Genomic DNA, 22,135 nt, shown 5'->3' with positions numbered 1-22,135 from the left:
AAGCTAGCAAGTGGGTAGCATAATGCAGTATTTTTTTTTTTTTAATAATAACATTAATAAAAATGGTAGAATAGTAGAAATAGTTTTAGATATTGAAGTGGAAGTAGGAATTATAGCACTAGCAGTGGTAGTGCTAGCAACGGATATAGAAGCAAAGAGACGAAACTACGGTGTTTTTTTGACAACAGCCGCTGCCGCCATTTTGGACTGAAAACATTTATTATATTTATAGCATTTTATTGTTCAACACAGGCCATTTCAGTAGAATATGACAATAGAATGTAAAATAATTTAGTTTTGCTTTTGTACGGCACTTTGTAGGTGGACTTTTTATTGGCGTCCAGTTGTCGCTTTCAGTCCAAAATGGCAGAAGCGTAGCTATGCTCCTAGGTGCTGATGTTGCAATGGAACGAACAATTGACTTTCACTTCTTAGCAATATGCGTTCTTTGATAGGAGTTATAGCAGTAGTGGTAGTGCTAGTACTGCTAGCGAGCAGTAATGATAATTGTAGAACAGTTGCTAGTGGTAGTAGTTGTAGTAGTACCCTTGCTATCAGCAGTAAAAGCATTGAATCACACAATTTGTCATTATAAAACAATCTCTCACAGTCTGTAACACTGGATCTGTAAACGTGCCATTGTTGCCACATGCTCTGTTCACTGGCTCTGTTAACAGGAACATTTTTCAGTCCGTGAACTGGGGTGTTTCTAATGGGTGTGGTTCACAGTGAGGAGTGTAAACTGGAGATCCTCTGCGCCAATAAGAGCCAAACTCTTTTTGTTGCTTCTGTTGTGACTGACAACCGGGTCTTGAAATAGGAAATGTTGTTCAGTGTGGATAGCGGAGAGTCGACGTAGTAAAAAAAAAAAAAAGAGACGGAGCTGAAAGAAATTAAAAATAAACCATATGTTGGAAAGAAATAAAGAGACAGGAAGAAGCAAATCGAGGATAACAAAAGGGTTTCAGAAGCTCCTGTTCTGTCAAGAGCTTCGGTGGCACTGATGGCAGTTTACACTTCCTCTTCCCCGTCTCTGCTTAATTAAAGATTTGGAGAGAGCTTTTGCTTGTTCTGGGCCTCGTGCTGCCTTCATTGTGTGTTTATTGTGGGTTAACAGAGGGTGCGCACGAAACCGCACCCTCTGTTAACCCACAATAAATACACACACACAAACACACACACACAGAGCTCCACCACCACCACCACCACCGAGGTTAATACACCTCATCTGATTAAACATTGACTTTTTTACGTTTCGGACTGACACTGTGAACACATTCAGCGTCACACAGTGAAAGTAGCACGGATGTGTCTATTGTGACTAATCCCACTGCTATGCTCAGGGCAAGTGTGTTTGGTCGACTGAAAAGAAACAGGCAGGGCTCATTTGCCTTTTACACCCTGGATGCATAGAGGGGGTACATAGCTGCTGCTTTTGTCTGTGTTGCACACACGGGTAGGAGCTATGTGTACTTTCGTCTCTGCATACTTTCTCTGTTCTAATTTTAAACTTCTTTCTTTTACAGTTGCTGGCGGGATAAGGAAGGACGGCCCTCCTGTTGGCATCTGGACAAATAAATCGGTGATTGGTGCTCTCTGGGACAACATCTGCCGTTGCTGTGAGGAGGACATCTCTTTCCAGAGCCTGTATTTTGAGCCTCTACACTTGTGATTGTTATTGCATTCGAAGCATCCATCAGCAGAACCACAAGCACCGCAACCACGCAGCAGCCTGGTCAATATTTTATAGCTTCTTAATGGCCACTGATGTTTCATTCTGATTCATGATCGAGCCTTGAAGCCATAACCACCTTATATATGAGATTCACATCAGCACAGTGCTTTACATTCAATCTGTAGCTACAGCACAGTTGCCTGAGTCATTATTGACACAACCTTAACATCTTATTGTTGTTCCACAACATCCAACAGAGAGTGACAGCTGACCCGACAGTGAACTCCACAAGCTCAGGATGGAGGAGCACATTTATGCGACGGGAATGGCCGCCAAGCTGAGGAGCCAGTGGGATCGCGACGATGGTCTGGGACAGTATCACAAGGCTGTGAAGTTTCTGGGTCAGGACTACGAGTGTCTGAAAGCCCAGTGCCTCCAAGGTAGGAGGCTGTTTGAGGATAGTTCGTTCGCATGTGCCACATCGTCTCTGGGGTTCAAGGAGCTCGGACCGAGATCCTCCAAGACGTCCGGAGTCCGCTGGATGAGGCCCACGGTGAGAAAGGGGGGGGGGGGGTCTGAGAACTCTGATAGGTCTGAGTAATTTTGCTGAAAATGGCGTCTTTGCTGGGATATTTTGGTTAATTCTGACTTTGGGGAATTACACAAATGGAGCAACAAAACAATCAGGTCTTCAAACTGCCGTTTTGAAGCCGCGAGTTCGGCATTTGGCTGTCGCATCTGGTTTTTGGCCGTCACCATCTTGTTTTGCAACCAGAAGTGACACAAGAGGGTGGAGCTAAGTACAGACATTTACAAGACATTTTTAGGCAACCAAAAATGTTATAATTAACTTTCATGAACTGAAAACACACTGTGAAAGGGTTTAAAGCTGTAAAACGAAAACACGGACAACTCCAGACCGGACAACGCCGTGGTAGCGACCTGTCAATCACAAGGTAGCCACGCCCTAAAGCATCCCTGCTTTATGGTCTATTTGACTCTAAATGGGACCATAATTTACTAAATGAACATCATGCTGTATTGAAGAAGACTTGAAACTAGCGATTGAGACCATAAACTCATGTTTACAATGTTTACTGAGGTAATAAATCAAGTGAGAAGTAGGCTCATTTTCTCATAGACTTCTATACAATCAGACTTCTTTTTGCAACCAGAGGAGTCGCCCCCTGCTGGCTGTTAGAAAGAATGCATGTTTAAGGCACTTCAGCATTGGCTTCACTTTTCAGACCCGGAGGTTTCCACTTGGTTTTATCTCAGCCTTGCTCCAAACTACTGACATTAACTTAGCAGGGCTGTGTTTTTAAAGCTCTAAAAGAGCATGCTAAATAAAACCTACAGTAGCTAGTAAAGTCCTCTGTCAAAGCTTGACTGAGCAGGCCATTCTTAATGAGGAAAATAGAGGAGATAATCTGGTAAATATAGGAATTTTAGACCAAATTTTAACTTGTTTGGCTACAAAACATATTGATACTCTTGCTAGGGGACCGTTTTTTATAATTTTTCTCGCCAATTTATTACAAATCATATATATCCTTGAAATATAATTAACATTAAAGACCTTTTTGCAAAGCACAACTCATGTTTTTAGATTTTAAAGAGGACCTATTATGCTCATTTTCAGGTGCATATTTGTATTTTGAGTTTCTACTAGAACGTGTTTACATGCTTTTATGTAAAAAATAACACTTTATTTTTCTCATACCGGCTGTGCTGCAGCACTTCTTTTCACACCCCCCCCCCCCCCCCCCCCCCCACCACTCTGATGAGCATAATAGGGCCTCCATAACTTCAGGAGTTTGTGAGAAAGTTTAACTTTCTACATATTTGATGATCCTATGAAATCCATCTGACATTGACTGATGACTTCGGGAGTGAACAGATAACACATTTTTTTATTACCTGCTATAATATTATTTTTACCTCCCAAGCAGCCTTTCCTCACACACTTAAATTGAATCTGTTGCTTGGCAACTAAACTTTCTGTCAGAAATGATTGGTGGATATCATTTTAATGTTCCCACAACACCAGTTAGGAAGTTTTCAAGTGTCTCAGAGAGGTTTCTGTCTCTTCTTTCGGCTTTTTATTGCATCCATGTACCTCCACAAACCTCCAATCCTTCCATTTTTGCCTCTCCCAGTCTCTCATCACTGCTCACGACATTATAAATACATCAAGGTGCTCCCTGTAGCCCAATAGGACACCAAGTGGGACTGTCTTCATTGGGTGTTATCACGGCAGCCCTGAAGACACTCTCATTACTGTTTGATTTGCGCATACCGTGACAGGTCGCTGCTGTCAGCCCCGTAATAGAGCAGCGAGACGAGTCGTGATCTTGAAAGCTCTCGGGGTCGTGATCATCAGCGTGACTGCAGCCTGTTAGCTCCTCCCGCAGCTTCCATTTGAGTGTGCTTGTGTGTTAACGTGTGTCCTGTGGCGGCTCTAATGCTTCCCGGGGTCTCGTCTCTCCAAAAAGTCTCACATTTTATAATGCATGCTCCTTCCCTGCACCACAGGATCTGTAATATTTAGGCTACACAAGAGGGTTGATGGTGTTCTAATTTCCCCCAAAAAATCTGTGTTTAAGCCCGTTTGTGTGTGTGATGGTTACTGTTTCTGTGAATTCAACCGTGTGTCTGATGGTGCGTGTGTTTATGGGGCACGAGAATAAATGGGAGATTTCTTTTTATAGCTTCATGCGGGGTTTCTCACGCTCAACATGCTGAGTCGAAGATGGTTTACGGAGCAGGAAATACTGGGAAACGAGACGTAGACAAGAAACACTAGAAAGCAACACTGTTTTCATGCAAATGTTTATTTTTTGTGATCCCCGCTGGTCCTCAAATAGTCTGGTGTTAACTTCAGCTGTGCATTTTTAAAGGAGCAGGTTCACATTTGGAGAAATATAATTGATGTTGACAAGAAAACTAGCGAATATTCATGGTTAATGGATTAACAAAATTGTTGCCATTTAATTATCTGTTGATCGACAACAACAATAGATGCAGCTCTTTATACTTCTTTGCTGAGAATGAGATCAGTTTTGTTCAGAATAGAAATAGCTTTGTGATGTTAGCTTAGCATAAACACTAGAAACAAGTGCAAGAAGTTAACATCAAAAGCAGGCGGCAACCTCCGGGTCTGAAAAGTGAAGCCAATGTGGAAGTGCCTTAAACTTACTTTCTCTCTAATAGCCAGCAGGGGGCGACTCCTGTGGTTGCAAAAAGAAGCCTGATTGTATAGAAGTCTATGAGAAAATGAGCCTACTTCTCACTTTTATTACCTCAGTAAACATTGTAAACATGAGTTTATGGTCTCAGTCGCTAGTTTCAAGTCTTCTTCAATACAGCATGATGTTCATTTAGTAAATTATGGTCCCATTTAGAGTCAAATAGACCATAAAGCAGGGAATTATTTAGGGCAGGGCAACCTTGTGATTGACAGGTCGCTACCACGGCGTTGTCCGGTCTGGGAGTTGTCTGTGTTTTCATCTTACAACTTTAACCCTTTCACAGTGTGTTTTCAGTTCATGAAAGTTAATTGGAATATTTTGGTTGCCGAAAAATGTCAGCAAAATACACCTTTGATTAACTTCAAAGCCTGTATAGTTTAATACTGTATGTGTTGTATTGTGGGTGTTACTAAAGCAACAACAATCTGAAAGTGAGACATCATGACTCGGACCATTTTTACATTTTTTCAAATGTCGCAAATAGTGCACTTCTGACTGACCAACTGAATCCTATAGACATTTATTTGAAAGTTATTTTTACAGTTTAAATGTAATATTGTGTCAGAAAACTATCTTAACGGGCAATGTGGAGGTTTTGTTTAAACCTGTATAAACAATGTATTGTGTCATTTCTACTGACTAGACTCTTTGCACTACTCAACCCAATCAGCATGAAAAAGACAACAAATGTAACATGCTTGTAAAATGAGTATCCAAAAGCAAACATTACATTGCAATAATGTTTGTTTGTTTTGTTTGTGTACACTCGACAGGAGTTCTGCAAGCGTCCTGAGTTCATCGTAGATGGAGCCACTCGCACAGACATCTGTCAGGGAGCTCTGGGTAAGTTCCCATCTGTTACTACTGCGTGATCAAGCTATTAGAGGACAGGAGAGGACAGGAGAGGAGAGAAATATAGCTTAAATTTAATCAGGGAGAAAGTCAAACTGAGAAATGCTGCCAGAAGCCAAAAGAAACAGGTGATTGACTGACTGGAGGCTTGCCAGGTAGAAGTCCCAAATGTAACGGTCTGGATGTAGGACATTCATAAGTAAAGCTTTCATCTCCCTCCAGAAGCACAGACAACATAATCCCCCACAATACAATTCCTTTAATAAAATGATGAACTATTATAAGGTTTATATTAACAGGTTAGGAGGAGAAGAAAATATAAATTGAGACTATGATGTTGGTGAGACAAATATGATCTTTTGTTGGGCTAAAGCCAAGTTAATATACTGTATGATGAGAAAATGTCTGTATCTCAGAAACTGCAAGGAGCACAATCAAGCATTTGGTATCTATGGACTCATAACAATTTGAATATCAAAGATATGCACACATATGCAGGGTTAAAAAGATATTTCACATAGAAAAACATTTGATAAACACAATGTTGGCGTTTGTCCTCATTTTTCAAAAAAATGATTTTTGACTATTCATAAAAGTGTGATTTTTCATGTGCTCTAAAAATGTCAAAGTTGAACTGATAGATATTTGCCCAAAGTATGGCCGTACCAAATTTTAAGACTTTTCACCTATCAGAACAAATGTTGTGACTTTTTTCCTTATCATACTAAATATAGTCTTTTGGAACAAATAGGTTAAAAAGAACCCTCAAAATCGAAGCAGCCGAGGCCAAAAACACGAAATGACTGCGTCTTCGTTAGACTTTTTTTGTCTAGTTTGTAAAGTAATTTGTAATTTACAATAATCTCAGACTTTAGAAAGCTTCTACAGAGTCACAGAATATATTTTACTATAGTTTTTTTACAGAGTAGCACTCCTTAACTGACCTTAACCTGTAAAAATGATGGAATTTCCCTTTAAATATTATTTAATTGTATATTTTAGTCAAGATTATTGAACAAAATCGTACTCCTACTATCGATCAGCTCCCATTGCATCCTCCTTGTATGTGTAAATGAGACTGAGCTCTTTGGTCAACACGCCAGATTAAAAGATGAGCGATCAAAGCCAGCAGAGCGAACTGAACGAGGATGTGAGTGACAGATGCAGATGGACAGCCTGGAGGAGAGAGAGAAACGGAGGAGACTTAACAGTCAATTCAGCATAACCAGTAACAGTTTATTGCCTGAGATGTTTCCTGCTCGACACAGAGCGGCATCTATAATTCATGCTTTGTTTCTTGGCCTCACATCTGTAAACAAGGCCACCCTCCCTCCGTCTGAGTCGCTCTGGCAGTGCAGGAAGCGACTTCCCCCCCATCGCCAAAAATGCAATACTTTACTCAGCCTCCCCCTCATTCCTCCCAGAGGAGCAGCTGAATTGCAAAACAATAACCCCAAAAATGTTGAGCCAGAAAACACGATGCTTCGCTTTGTTTTACAGCCCAAATGCGCCATGACTGAGTAGTCTTTATCTCTACGCTACGGGGTTATCTGTTAGCTGCTATCAGGGGCTGTTAACGGATTATATGATAGATATAAATATGATAACGTAAAAGTGAAACAGCTTGCCTTTTTTAAATTGCTTTCGGTATAGAAGTACTGTGTATCATTAACCAGCATTAACCCCAAGCAGTTTCGAGTTTACTCACCATGGCCTCATTTTTTACTGTAATATATAATATGGAAACGGCACAATCATGGCTAGAAGTTGGGCTAAATCAAAAATGTATTTTGTGCAGTTTAACACTGTTATAATACCATAAATCATAAAAAAAGAAAAAACGAAAGTTGAATTTCTTTGTATATTCTTCCCGTGTCAGCATGGGTTTTCTCCAGGTGCTCCGGTTTCCCCCCACAGTCAAAAGACATGCAGTTTAGGTTAATTATTGACTCTAAATTGCCCGTAGGTGTGAATGTGAGCGTGAATGGTTCTGTCTGTATGTGTAGGTGTTATTGATAACATTGATAACATTCAGCCACTAGATGTTGCATTCTCCCTCCCCCGTTCCATTGCTTTCACTTCACAACAAGTCATTGCCAGGCACTTACCGTCAATCTCAGACATTTATCCGTTTTTTCCACACTAACTGACAACACTGAGATACCACGTGATACCAACGTCGTTTTACTATTGGCTCACAAGTCTTGTTAGAAGTGGGAACTGAACATCAGATATCTTCCACAGAGATAAACAAAACATTCTTTTTGGACCAACCAAATTTTTTAAAATGATTAATTCACAATCATAATAATTGTTTTTCAGGAAAAGCCATATTTTTATTCGGCACCTTTCTAAAAGCTCTGTGGATGTATTATTTAAAAAAAATATATATATTCGTCTACGTAAAAATGTTATCAATAAGACCTTTAAGCTTCGATTTGGTTGTTTTTTCCTGACGGAAGCGTGTGTCACACATAGTTCCTTCAAGGACTGTCGGAAACTTTAAAATCCGCAGATAAGTTCTGTTTTCACAGTTTCTGGCTATGACAAATGGTGTGTTTTTGGCATTCAGAAAACATGCCTTTCAAACCTACGGTGGTGTCAAGAAGAGTCATGGCCTTTAGGCATTAAAGGGATAATTCGGGTGTTTGAAGTGGGGTTGTATGAGGTACTTATCCATAGTCAGTGTATTACCTACAGTAGATGACTCATGTCGGTCGGTAAATTACTGTTTTTTTCAATGGAGTCTGGCGGCTTTGGTGAGATCATAGATAACTTCTTCAGTTCCCCGTCAGAAACATAGACTGTATAGCTGTCTGACGGCAAGGTAAACCAGCGAAAATATATATATAAGATATAGCGTACACTTAAACTAATATTGATTTATTTAGATGTGCCTTTCTCTTAGGTGGCTAAAATACGTTTTGCTGCCGACCCCGTCCACAGCAGTACATGCTTCAACCCCACTTCAAAACACCCAAACTATCCCTTTGACATTCAAGATATGAGAATAGACCAAACAAAAATGTTAAACTGCTCCCAGATAACACAACAAAGCTCAGTGTTTTTGTTCTTGACGAGATTATCTCAGATCACATGCCAGAGCCTGTGTTGTGTGAAAGCAAGATGGTAAAAACTACGTCAGTCAGGGTGTTTCCTGACCTCCAGCCTAGAAACTTTAGCAACATACACAAAGGTATCATAACAGAAATTGTGGCTCAAACCCACAGTGTGATTCCTACTAACAACATCTGTGACTTATTGTGGAGACGTGGTAATTTCAACTCCTCTCTGGAGTCCAGTGGAACAAGTGCCTCTCCCTTTTTTTTCCCAGAGGGCAAAGCTTGTTCAAACATAGTTCCAGATTCTTGTTGTTACTGAGCTGTTACTGGGAAAATTCCAGTTTTACGAGTGTCTTCCAACTGGGCCTCCAAGTGCATTCATGCAAGCACCATGAATGAATTAGAACATTAACTTTCTCCTAATGGGAACGGATGTAGAGTCTGCTTTATTTGAAATTGTTAAAATTTAACATTCAAATGTATTAGGCAGGTTTTGGCTGAGTCAGGGTATTAAAACTTTGTGTGTGTGTGTCCTCAGGGGACTGCTGGCTGCTGGCGGCCATCGCCTCGCTGACCTTAAACGACGACCTCCTCCACAGGGTGGTTCCTCACGGACAGGACTTCCAGCAGGGATATGCCGGCATCTTTCACTTCCAGGTGACAACAGCTTCACTTCCTGCATTTACACACTTTACTTGTAATATGTCTAAAGATAGAAACACAGCAAACACAGCCGACACTGGCTACTCTTCTCTAGCAGCTGGCCATCCCATAATGCTGGCATCTAATTTATAGACCTCACAGGTGAAACCCTTGCAGACTGAACCCCCGTCATCATGTCATGTTTCTGTGGATATGAATTTAGGCTACACCCACACTGATACGTTTTTGTTTTAAAATGAAAACGATGTCCGTCCAGACAAGCGTTTTAGGGCCGTTACAGAATTAATCTCTGTCCTTACTACCACGCCTGACAACGCATATCACATGACCGTTCACGTACACTGGTAGGCAGTAGTAGCATTATAAAATGCACACTCGTCATCAACGCTTGTAACTCGTTATCCATGTTGAAATTAACCACTGGTTGTCGAGGCTGATGTCGTTTGTGCAGATGCTTGTCGTCGTCTCCGGTCAGTATGAAACATGGCCAATACTAGCTGACATGAAAGAACAGTTAAAACTTGCCCAATTGAAACACATTCCTGAAAATCTCTCCCCATTTTTCTCTCGTAGATGGTTAGACGGCCAAGCCGACTTGTTTTGTTTCTGGTTCACAACCTCTACTTCTCCTACTCTGTTTAAAGGCGGATTACAGCCATGCGTAGCCTATAGCGCCAACTTCTGTCCAAACTACGCTGGGTAACGCCTAATTGGGATTTTTTTTTTGATGACATTTCAAAAGTTTGCTTAAAATTTGCCTGACAATTGAATGAACTATTGGTATGCAGACTAGAATAACCCTTTACATGAGTTGCTAAACACTGCTAATACTATATTCTTATCAAACCCTCAACTGAGGACTTTCTGCATCTGTGTGGAAATCCAGATGTTTAGATTCAGGGCCCAGCAGTTCTTTGTCACTTCAGTTAGTTCAGCGAGTTTCTGCCCCAACCCTTGCTGTTGTGTCATTTCCTGTTAGATGTTTGTGCAAACTGTTAGAGTGATTAAAAAAAAATGTGTTTTCTTTGGTTCAAACCAAACCAGAAAAGTTTATTTTGTTGCATTTCTGCGTGTAGTTGTGTTTGACTTCACACTAAACCATTACAAGCTGCAAAAATCCATCTAGAGAGTTTTTCTTATTAGCAGCAACGGTGCTGCTGGGAACGATTTTGTTGATCTCTCGCTGCGGTTAGATGCATGATGTCATTTCTGTTTTGAAACTGAGTCACAGGAAGATCCCTGGCTGGCAGTTTCTTTCCCCTCATTCATACCTTTGTTTGTTTTCGGCAAGAAACACTTACTGCTTACAGCTTACTGATTTATATGAATACAGTTGCAGGCATTAATGCTATTGGTCACTGAGCAGCTCTCTATGTTAATAGTACTGAAATGATAAGTTCATTGACGATAATGTTAATAATCGATCCTGTGAGGACTCTTCATCTCATTTAAATCTAAACTGAATCTTTTTTTTAACTGTTGTTTTGACAAAATATGTATTTGCAGGATGACACCTAGATCATATAATGAACGGATTCCATCAAAAAATGATTTGTAGTTTATTTGCTAATTAAAATAATCAGACTGTTCAAATACACCGTTTGTAGCTATACCTACGAAAGTTAATGCACTATAACTAAGTTGTTTCCTGTGAAGATGGAAGTTTATTTTGAAAAGCCTGTATGCATGTAACTAGTAGAAATTGTTGCTGGACATTCGTAGGAAAACGCACAAAATATGAGGAATAACTTTCCGTAAGATATCATACGAACCGTTGCATGAGGTTACGTTGAATAGATAAATGATTGTAAGTAATCACTTTCTCCTGTGAGGATTTCCTGCTTTTTTTCATTTACTTTAATTCCAAACTGTATCCTGAACGGTTTTATAAAAAAAAACGATTTATAGATTATTCTCTAATGAAAATAATCAGCAGTTTTAGTCCTAATTTGAAGTTTCTTGCTGGAGTGGTACTTAATATGTTGAACCAGTGAGTTGGTAAAAAGTGAACTCATTCTGCTTCTCCCCAGCATTCCCCAGACTTTAAAGGATTTAAAACAGCATTTTTCATAATAGTCATAATCTCCTCTTTTGACTTGTTACACCTCACTGAGTCATCCAAGATAATAACTGACCTCTCAGATCCACACCCAGTCGGTCAGTAAGTCAATAAACCCGTCTCCTAAAGTGACCAACACCCCTTTCGTTATCATATCGCCTCACCTACCTGGAGGACCAGTCCTGCTGCTTTGTGACTTAAATTTGTGTTCTATATTTCTTCTATGTCTGTGTGGTGTTGCGATCCTCTGGCTTCCCGCTGGGCTTTATCAGCTGAACTTTGCTTTGTACACAAAATACTCCACATACAACAAAGCAAATTTACGAGCACACAGTAGCTGCTGCACACTGGAGCAGTGACACAGGTGTCGGCCTGATCACAACCCCTTTCATGCTTGCAGTCAGTGAGCAGGTGAACAATGCACGCATTCAGTCCAGATAGAGATAGGGAAGTCTTTGCAGCAGTGGTTTATATTTATGACAAACTCAATTTGAATGTTGGTCATTTTACAACCAAAATTAAAATACAATGGAAAAGTACCCACACACTGGAATAATAAACTTTTACAGGCAGCACAGGTCTGTATGAGGAAGTGATCCCACTGAGGTTTTGTGGATATGCCATAAACTATAGCCGATCCCTGTAGTTAATGTATCTGAATGCTAAATTATTGATTATATACTGTAGAAATAACTCATTTTGCCTTTAGTGATGGATAGGGCTGGGACGATTCACCTATCTATTCGATACTAACACGATACTTGGGTGCCGATTCGATATGTATTGCGATTTTTAAGTATTGCGATTCGATATTACGATTTATTGCGATTTTCGTTAACTTTTTTTAACACTAGACAATGGGAAAAAGTTGAATCGTACACTTCTAGGGACTTTTACTTTGGAAATTATCTAAATTAATACAGGAAATTATTATTATTAATGTGCATCAGGAAGGACTGTGGAGTATGGTGTCACAGGAGTGCCATAAAAAAGGAATAAATAAAAGGATAAATTAGTTAATAAAAAAAATGTGGGAATGCAAAGATAAATAATTAAAAGAATAAATAAATATATATATAATTAATATAAAATAATAATTATAAGCATTTTCATTTATTTTCACATTAATTTGTAAATTTATTTCTGTATATATATATATATATATATACAGAAATACATTTATTTATTAAATTTATTATTTATTATTTATTATTTTATTATTTTTTTATATATAATGTCATTTATTTATTTTTATACCTTTACTTTTCCTTTCTTATTCTTTTCCCTATTGCTTTTGCTATTCTATTTAGGGCTTTGTGTGGGCCTTTCTGTCCAGGCTGATTAGCCAATTCCTGCACACATATACTCTGCTTCAAATAAAAAAAAAAAAAAACAGAGTAAGTTATATGCTAAATAAATAAATAAATATTTGAAAAATATATAAATAAATACATACAGAAATAAATGTGAAAATAAATGAAAATGCTTATAATTATTCTTTTATATTTTATTATTTGTCTTTGATTCATTATTTTTTTTGATGGCACTCCTGTGACTCCATAGTGGAGGAGTCTGTGTGTCTGTGTGTCACGTCTCATTACTTGTGCGAGTCCTCTGATCTTGCACGAGCACGTCCCCGGTGCTTCCATCAGCTTGTGTTCACATCCGGAGCGACTGTGAATCTCTGCCAAAAAACGTGCTGCTAAGCAGCGTCTCGCATTCCTCTTATGTTCTCAGAAAAACCGCGAGAGAAGATTTCAAACTGAACGCGCACAAAGTCAGGATCTTAATATTTAATTCTTGAGTGCCGCCTCTAATTTCCCACCATCCCGACCTGCTTTGTCACGTTGCACTCTGAGCTGAGTCGGCCGCCCTCTTTGATGCAGCGAGGTTTTTTTTTTGCCAACCAGTCTGTCAGCCTGCCAAGTGTTGACAAGAGAAAGAGAGAGAGAGAGAGCAAGGAAGTGAAAGAGGGACCAGAAGGGGAAGCTCTCGCACATCAAAGACACATATTACATGTGTAGGAACCGACCTACGATATAGAGCATGAAAACTGACGACCCTGGATCACTTACTGTATTCTAGCCTGACTGCTCAGTCATGGATACCACTGTCAAATCAAACTGGTTGCCCTCAGCAGGCAACAGTTGCACACACACAGACACAGGTTATAACAGAGTAGGGAAATCCATCCGGCAACCCTGTGGACAAAGATTTGAACATCTGTGTCTGTAATTTCTGAACTTGTCCTTGAGAAATTCAGCTCCGAGGGCTGCTACGCTGACTCATCTGGTATCGAAGGATCAATATACCATCACACACACACACACACACAGCTCCCATTTAGTCGACTGGGGCTGCTGACTCAATTTCAGAGAAGTCAGCCAAGGGAAAGCAGAATATTTGGCCTGTTTTTCACTGATTATTTCCAGAGAATATAGACATACTTGTTCTCTCTGCTAGAATGAGTGGAAATAACACTTTAATTTGCTCTAAAGGCTTGTAAATGCATGCATGTGTTTAATGTACATGCATGAAATGGCTCGTGAATACATGCGGCTGCTTTCCGTTTAGCCGTGTCCTACTTTCATCGCCCTCTTTTTCTATTCATACATGCCTGTACGGGCTTTTGTTTTAGCCTGTCTTCATGGTTTTTGTATCGCAGCCAAAACATGTTTCCATTACTTGCAGTTTTTTCATTTCTTGCCCGAGCATGTTTCCATTCTCTCGCTCCCTTTTGTGTGCTGCAGAGTCTTCCAGGGATTCCCTCCTTTGTATCAGTTTGGATCCTTTTAAGCCTCTGGATAGATTACCCAGACCTGGATGAGTCATCCCAAAAAATGTGATTATGAGCGCCGGCGGTGGGGATCTTAATTGAAGTAGGGCAAAAAAAGGAGGGAGTCTATGCGAACAAGCGAGGCAGGCAAACAAAAGGAGGAAGAATAAATTATAAACTAGGCAATCTCAGCCGCCTCAGTCAGTCGGAAACAAATGAAACTTAACTGGGTCAGAATCTTTTATCGTATTCTTATTATAGCACACAGAAAGTCTGAACTGTTTGTAGAGATGCGTTGAGGATTTCTCACGCCTTAAAGAGGACATATCATGTCACTTTTTTCAGTGCTTGTGCACACCCGTTTTGGTATCTGGAGTAAAATAAGACAACCCAGTCAGTTTTTTGTGGGCTGCCTGGATCAGAAAACATCTGATGTTGTGTGGCCGGAGTCTCTGCTCCTCTGCCTGCTTGCCTTCACTCACACACCGCGAGCATTCTCGCTGTCTCGCTCCACCTCTTCACGTGAACGCGCGCACACTACACACTGCAGAAGAGTTAGTTTAACTCTGAGAATATCTAGTGAATGTGCAGTGGACGTTTGTGCAGAAATAAATGCTGCAGCTCCTCCAGACCAACAGAGGTTTCCCGTGTCCCGTGAAGTGACGGGGCTCCGCAGCGAGAAACGTTATCGTCTCTGACCGGGTGCCGGTGTCTCCCTGCCACCGTGGTCGGAGATGATAACTTTTCTCAAGCCAACACTAGGACCAGCATTGATTCATGGAGAGATCTTTGTCTGGTCAGCTAACATTACTGCCAAGCAGGTGAAATATAGAGTGATATTGTTGTTTTAGCTGACGTGTGTTGCCTCACTGTTTTGAGCGATGCTCGTTCATGTCTATTTAGAGCGAGCAAGCTCGAGCCCGACGATGACTTTCGTTGACTTAAAGGCAACAGGTGTTGCCGTTAACAAGCATTTCTGAAAGTTCCCACTCCAGTCTCACATCTCAAGTTTCTAATCGGACTGTAAACAATGAGTATTGCACATAAAAGGAAGTCTTGCCCCGGATATCCGCCTGCTACACCAGAACCCTGGAAATATAGCCCCATGCCCCCAGAGGCTTATCTGTTGTCAGACCGGAAGCTGATGGGTTCAGAGATTGTAATTGACCTGGTTTGCGGTTCGAGGCGTCCTGTCAACAGTTTTACAGATGTTTCTTTTACAATAGTGGTCTATGAGGAAAAGGCTTTTTTGTCCGCAGGTGGATTTTTTGTTTCAATTACGCAAGTGGCCACTGGAAAAATAGGAAGTAAGGCTGAGCGGCGGCGCCGTATCCAGGTCTTATTAAACATCCTTGATCTCCACCCAGTGATTGAGAACTAACTTTGCAAAGGTGCACCATATTTTTCTCACAAGCCAATCAGAGCAGACTGGACTTTTTCAGGCGGGGGTCTTAAAGAGACAGGTGCTAAAACGGAGCATTTCAGACAGAGTAAATACAGGTATATTCAGACAGACGGTAAAATAATGTGTTTTTTGAACATTAAAGCATGTGAACATGTTCTAGTAAAAACCCAAAATATAAGTATGAACCTGAAAATTAGCATGATATGTCCCCTTTAAGGCAGGCTAACTGAAAGTCATTTCCCTGGTGTCGCTCCGACATTGCTGTGATAAACGCTACGAGGCGTCAGTGTGAAAGACTAAAATGAGGAAGTTGTGTGTGCCAGGGGGTGGTGTGTGTGTCGGCTTGTGTGTGTGCTTTGTGTTGAGACACGGCTCCTCCCAGAGGTGGATTCAGCTCTGCAGAGCATGCAGAATCCATCCATCCATCCATCCATCTATCTTCCTGCTGTACACACACAAATGCTGATTTGTATATTCACATATGCATGTACACAGCTGTGGCTTTTTATGTGTTTTTTATGACAATCCTGGAACTTCCTCCCCCCTCTTTCTCTGGTCTACAAACCCAGTTACTTTGACAATCAGATATTTCTTTCACAACACTGCATTACCGCACTCTGAGCTCGTCTCTTGCAGGAGGTTCATTGTGTGTTACTGCCTCAAGGTTTTTGTCTTTGTGTTTTCTGCACTTGCACAAACTCTCTCTTCACGACAGAAAAGCTAATGAGTTAGCTAGAACATTTTGGAGGTGAAGTTATACAAGTAATAGTATTATTCTTATTAGATTTTTTTCCATCAATTATTTATTATTTTTTATTATAATTCTTATTGTTTTTAATATTGTTTCATTATTGTTTTTTAATTAATTAATTTGTAACATTTTTTAATATTTAATTTAATATATATAGTTTATTTATTTATTTTCTTTTATTATATATTTATTTTTTGAAGAATGTTCTTGTGTATTTTGACATTATGTTTGTTAATGTAGAAAAGAAGTATGGCAATATTATGTTTGGCTATTTTTTTTAAAAATTATGCTTCACAATAAAAACATTTGAAACAAAAAGCGACATGAAAAGCTAAAATACAGGACTCATGCTGTAAAGGAGCCCAGTCTGCTCCGGTTGATCAGCCAAACCAAACTCTTCGGACTCCGCTCCAGCTCCGCTCTAACTCGCTTTGTATGAGGGCGTGCCAAACTTACAGCTAGGCAGGTATTATGTAAATGTGTTACTTGATGACATCACTGTGTTACGGAAGTAAAGGCGGTACTTCAAGTGAGGTGTTTCAGGCAGTTCAGAAGTAGTGTTTGGCGTGGACTTTGTAACTTTGCAGACCTTTTACATGCACAAAAAACTATATAACACACTAAAGGAAAGAGAAAAAAGCATAATAGGTCCTCTTTAATATTATATTCCATTTCTGCCAATAGATCCGCCTAAATTACACACACTGGTCCTTTAACAAAAAGCATCTGTTGGGTTTTAAGTCTAGATTTGAAGTTGGCGACAGTTGAAGCACCTTTTATACAATCACATGTAGTGCATATACATACTGTATATATACTATATGTTGGTCTCTTCTGCTCCCTGCTGGCCAGCAGGCACACAGCCATGCGTTGAAAACAATTCAGAAAACATGATCTTTTTAATGTCCTGTAAAAACATTTCAAAGAAACCCACCTGGCTCTCATCACCCTCAGTTCACCTGCAAAGCCTTGTTTTGTCTCCTGATTCATCATCTTGTCTGAGAGATTTAAAAGACATTTCAAAACCGGAAGAGAAAACTTCAGAGTTTATTTCCTTTACCAACAGCAGGTAAACAAGGTGCGGCAAAGCACAGCTACTTTGGCTTGTAAACCAATGATTTGCTTGCAGGACTGGTTTGGAGATATTTGAATTATCGGTGAGAGTGTCTGTCGTTGAAACACAGAAGCAGGCTATGGGAACTACAGCATTTCTCAGATGTCTCCTCAATGTCACCCCGTTTTTTGTGTGGTTAAACGTGATAAGCTGCTGACTCCTCTTTGTCCTTTTCCTGTGCTCTCTATATATATTTCAAACCAATGAAAATTTGAGCTGAGCGGTGTGTCCGTAAATCCAGCCAGCCGCGCGATAAATTATGCAGCACCAGAAATAATACTCACTCAAGTACTATTTTGAGAATAAAACACGTTTAAATAAGCCAGACAGAACAGATAAATTGCTTATTCAAAGGTAGTTTATCTGCTACTTTATACTTCTACTTCCCTACAACTCAGAGGGAAATATTGTTACTCTGTTATTAGTTTATGTACACCATAAATCTAAATAAAACTCTGTATATCTCTTGTAATTTAATGACCGGCTACCTCCCTGCTGACACTATCTTGTGTCCTTAAACCATCTCCACATATCTTATGGATAGTTATTTATCTTTATAAACCTTGTCTGTTAATTGAGTTGTAATATTGGTGTTTTCTTCTGTCTGTCTTGCAGTTCTGGCAGTTTGGCGAGTGGGTCGAGGTGGTGATCGACGACCGGCTGCCCGTGAAGGACGGGAAGCTGCTGTTTGTCCACTCGGCAGAGGGGACCGAGTTCTGGAGCGCGCTGCTGGAAAAGGCCTACGCTAAGTAAGAATGATGAACACAATGAACACTTACAGGAATACTTCACCCACAAAATGACCGTTTGTTTATCAGTTACTCATCCCGTGTTACCTCGAATTCTTGCTCGAGCTCTGATTGGTCAGCTGGCCCACTGTTGTGACTGGTCAACCAAACCAGACTCTTCAGACTCCGCTCTAACTAGTTTTGTTTGAGGGCGTGCCAAACCAGCCACTAGGCAGGTATTATGCCTATGTGTTACTTGGTGACATCACCACGTTACGGAAGAAAAGGCGGGACTTCAAGCGAGGCGTTTCAGCCAGTTCAGGAGCAGTGTTTCTTTAGGGTGGACATTGGGCTTTATAACTTTGCAGACCTTTTACATGCACAGAAAACTATATAACACACTAAAGGAAAGGGGAAAAGCATAAAAGCGTAATGGGACCTCTTTAACTTTTCAGATCGTCCACATTTAAAACAACTTTTATTATTAATATCACTTGGTTTGTACTTACATTTGGCTTTATTTTGGTGCCTTGGATTATGTGTGACTGCTATCATCCAGCGTTGCTGCTCTATTTGCATCCTGTGTTGACACGCTTTCAGTTTGTGTAACAAAGTGGGAGATATTACACATACGCATGGCCTATTTGTGATACCACTGTGAGGATAAAGTTAACATGTCTTGCTGGTTTATTCCAGTTAGCAGCTCATGTGTATGTTAAATCTACCCTGATATAAACATGACATAAATATACAGTAGGTTAGCTCGAGTTCAACTCCCAGTCTCAAGTGAAGGCTTATTGAGGACTGCAGTTTGTGGCAGGATTTTGCACAAAGACGCCTCTGAGAGTTTCTGGATGTAGAAGTAGATTGCTTAACACTTGGAGCCCTTACGGCGCTATTGAGCAACTTGAGACTGCAGCTGCTCCAGTGGACAGCTGAGGTCTCAGTTGTAAATCTGCTTAGCTGTAAAAGTGAAACAGAGCGTTGTTTGTGGAAGAGCGTGCGTGCCAAGTCAAGAAAGCTTCCCAGTAAGAGAGCAATGGAGAAACGGGAAGAGTGTGACGTAAAAGTGAGATTTATGCATTGTTGCATCTGTTCTGTATGGAGGTATAGTACATGTTCATATATGGTGGTGTGGAGCAGTGAGAGACTAAACTTTCCCCCCTAACAACAGTCAGGTCTTTTGACTCCACTTAAGGCCTGCTCATGTGACTGTAATAATTCAAATATAATAATTAAAATCCTCATTCATTTCCTCTTGTGTCCCAGGTTGAACGGCTGTTATGAGGCTCTGTCAGGAGGCAGCACGTCCGAGGGCTTTGAGGACTTTACAGGCGGCGTGACGGAGATGTACGAGCTGAGGAAAGCCCCCTCCGACCTCTACAGCATCATCAGCCGGGCCATAGAGAGAGGCTCGCTGCTGGGCTGCTCCATAGACGTCAGTACTACAACGTTCACGCACCCTTTGCTTTCGCTTTAGAGCTGTTGGTAGGCAGGTTTTGGACAGAGCCAGGCTAGATGTTTCCACCTGTTTCCAGCTTTATATTTACCGTACAGACATTTCTTATTACTTTGGGGAAAAACACAAATATGCAAAATGTCAAACTATTCCTTTAACTTCTTTAGGATTGACAAGTAAAAAAACAGCATCACATCAGATTTTCATAGGGATCTCAGTTTTCATTACCTGCTTTAAAAATAGATCACCCAGTGCAGCTGAAGTCAGCCTTTTTCACTCTCAGTGCTCCTCGTGGCAATTAACTACTTTCCACTCACTTTTTAAAGTTTCACGCTTCAAATATTAACCCTGTAGTTACATAATACGGTGCTAAAAACTCATTAAATTACTAATTTAAAGCAGTTTCTCAAATGTGAAGATTTGCTTGCAACACTGTAAATGATAAATGTAGAAAAATGTATTAATTATCAACTGATTTAATGATGAAAATAAGAAGTTGCAGTGCTTAAACACTTCTTACAAATCAAACATGTGCTTGTAACATTTATAAGTTATGACTATGTCTTACTGTGTGACACATGCTTCAGTTTGACCCCCTCTAAGGTGAGGTCAAAGGTCGGAAGAGGCATACATGCCAATCTTGGAAGTCCAAAAGGGGTGGGGTTGTAGGGATCAGGGAAACCAGACAGATTCAAATGACACTAACAACATAAAGTATACTGTCATGTTTTAAAGAAATTATATGTAATGTACTAATACCTGAGACTCCCGACCGACTTAACTGTCTTTCGGAGGATGTAGCAGGTTCAGTTTTAGGGCCAGAGTGGAGCTACAGATATGAACCTAGAAAAAACTAAGGAATCCATAGAAAACTTGGCACACAGTGCTGATCTGCATCTCAAATTAATCTTCAGGTTTCCAGCTTTCAGATGATGTACACCACTTCTATGTGACATCTACTGCTGACCTGCTATCTCACCCTAAAGACCCCCTGTACCCCCCTGAAAAAGACAAAAACGGGTCTATTGTGGGTCTCAGAGGGTTAAAAAAAAAAAGATAACTGTTGTTTCCAGAAAGTCATTTTTTTCTTGTAGAGCTCTCCTCAGTCTCACTGAGCGGGGTTGAACTGAGGTAAATAGGGCAGTTTGATTGAAAGGTTGCTGTAATGGTAGAAAAATGTGGGAAATGTGATCTGGGACCAGGAGAGGGCAGCGTTGGAGATGGGGAAGCTTGTAGTAAAAAGTTTGGAGCTGGCAGGAACTCAGGATAATTCTCCAGGACACCCGGTGTTTGCAGACAGAGGGGATTGAACTCTTTTCTGTCTTGTTGATCTATCTGTAATCAGTGCTGCTCAGTTTGGGTAGAAGAACTGCCAGTCCAGCTCATCTTGTACCAGAGTTGATAAAATAGTAAAATATTGAGATTAACAGCAACAAACAAAGTGAGTTTCATTCACTTCTTCTGTGACAAGGTTTAAATGAGGCAAGAACATCCCTAATAACAAAAACTCTAACCTTTTTCATTTACAGTTTGCATTTATTACAATGAACAAAGAAACATGATGGTATGCATACAAGTCATGTCTCCCGTTTGGTATGCTAATAAATGTGGAATCCAGTTTGATGATAGTGACTGCGTAGATATCTCAGCAGTCTTTGAATGTCATTACAGCTGAAATGTTTCATCCAAATAGGGTCACATGGACAGATTATGAGACAATGCGCCGCTGGGCTCAGACATGCAAAAGTCCCCACCACCTCTCCTACATAGGAGCAAGACAGACAGACTTTGTGATGCTTTAGCCTCTTTTTTGTTTGCAATGCTCTCTTCAAAAGCCACCAGACTCCATTGACAAAAACAGTCATTTGGAGCAGCAGTATGCAGATACTTTGTCCCCGTCTTTGTCACCGTCCTCCTGACTGAGCGAATGGCATCGCAGACTGTCTCTCTGACTGTTTTACTCTCGTCCTCAGACCACCAGCTCGTCGGAACAGGAGGCCGTCACGTTTAAGAAGCTGGTGAAGGGACATGCCTACTCTGTGACCGGTGTGGACGAGGTGAGCGGTGAAGCAAATCTCCTGGCCAAAATGGCAACACAGTTATTTTACAATTATGGGTAAAACTGATCCAACAATTTTGGAAATATATATCTACATCTTTTCATAACATATAAATCTAAACCTTTTTTGCTTTTATCGCAAAATACACAAATTGTTATGAATATTTCAGCTTAGCTGCCTCACTATTAAACTAAAAAACAGGCCAAAAGCAGATATTACAGTTCTAGACTGCAGTATGTACCCATGTCAATAATTGCATTTCAGTAACTTAGATGTAGCT

The 22,135-nt window shown here is 40.4% G+C and overlaps 1 protein-coding gene across 5 annotated transcripts in view; it reads left to right on the top strand.

Moving 5' to 3' along the window:
- capn1 (calpain 1) overlaps positions 1–22,135 on the top strand; it is a 33,704-nt gene that overhangs the window by 2,330 nt on the left and 9,239 nt on the right. Inside the window, exons 2-8 of one of the 5 annotated variants that reach the window (XM_037758445.1) lie at positions 1,527–1,582; positions 1,933–2,228; positions 5,700–5,769; positions 9,379–9,497; positions 18,224–18,357; positions 19,606–19,774; positions 21,769–21,852. In XM_037758445.1, coding sequence (XP_037614373.1) covers positions 1,974–2,228; positions 5,700–5,769; positions 9,379–9,497; positions 18,224–18,357; positions 19,606–19,774; positions 21,769–21,852 — 831 coding nt within the window. In that variant the 5' untranslated portion in view covers positions 1,527–1,582; positions 1,933–1,973. Of the gene's footprint in view, positions 1–1,526; positions 1,736–1,929; positions 2,229–5,699; positions 5,770–9,378; positions 9,498–18,223; positions 18,358–19,605; positions 19,775–21,768; positions 21,853–22,135 lie in introns of all 5 variants that reach the window. The other 4 variants (XM_037758444.1, XM_037758443.1, XM_037758442.1 and 1 more) reach the window with 4 other exon arrangements.

This window comes from Sebastes umbrosus, chromosome 22, assembly GCF_015220745.1.
Source record: "Sebastes umbrosus isolate fSebUmb1 chromosome 22, fSebUmb1.pri, whole genome shotgun sequence".
Classification (NCBI taxonomy): Eukaryota; Metazoa; Chordata; class Actinopteri; order Perciformes; family Sebastidae; genus Sebastes; species Sebastes umbrosus.
Note: the sequence above shows the minus strand (reverse complement) of the source record. Positions and strands in the feature narration are given on the sequence as shown.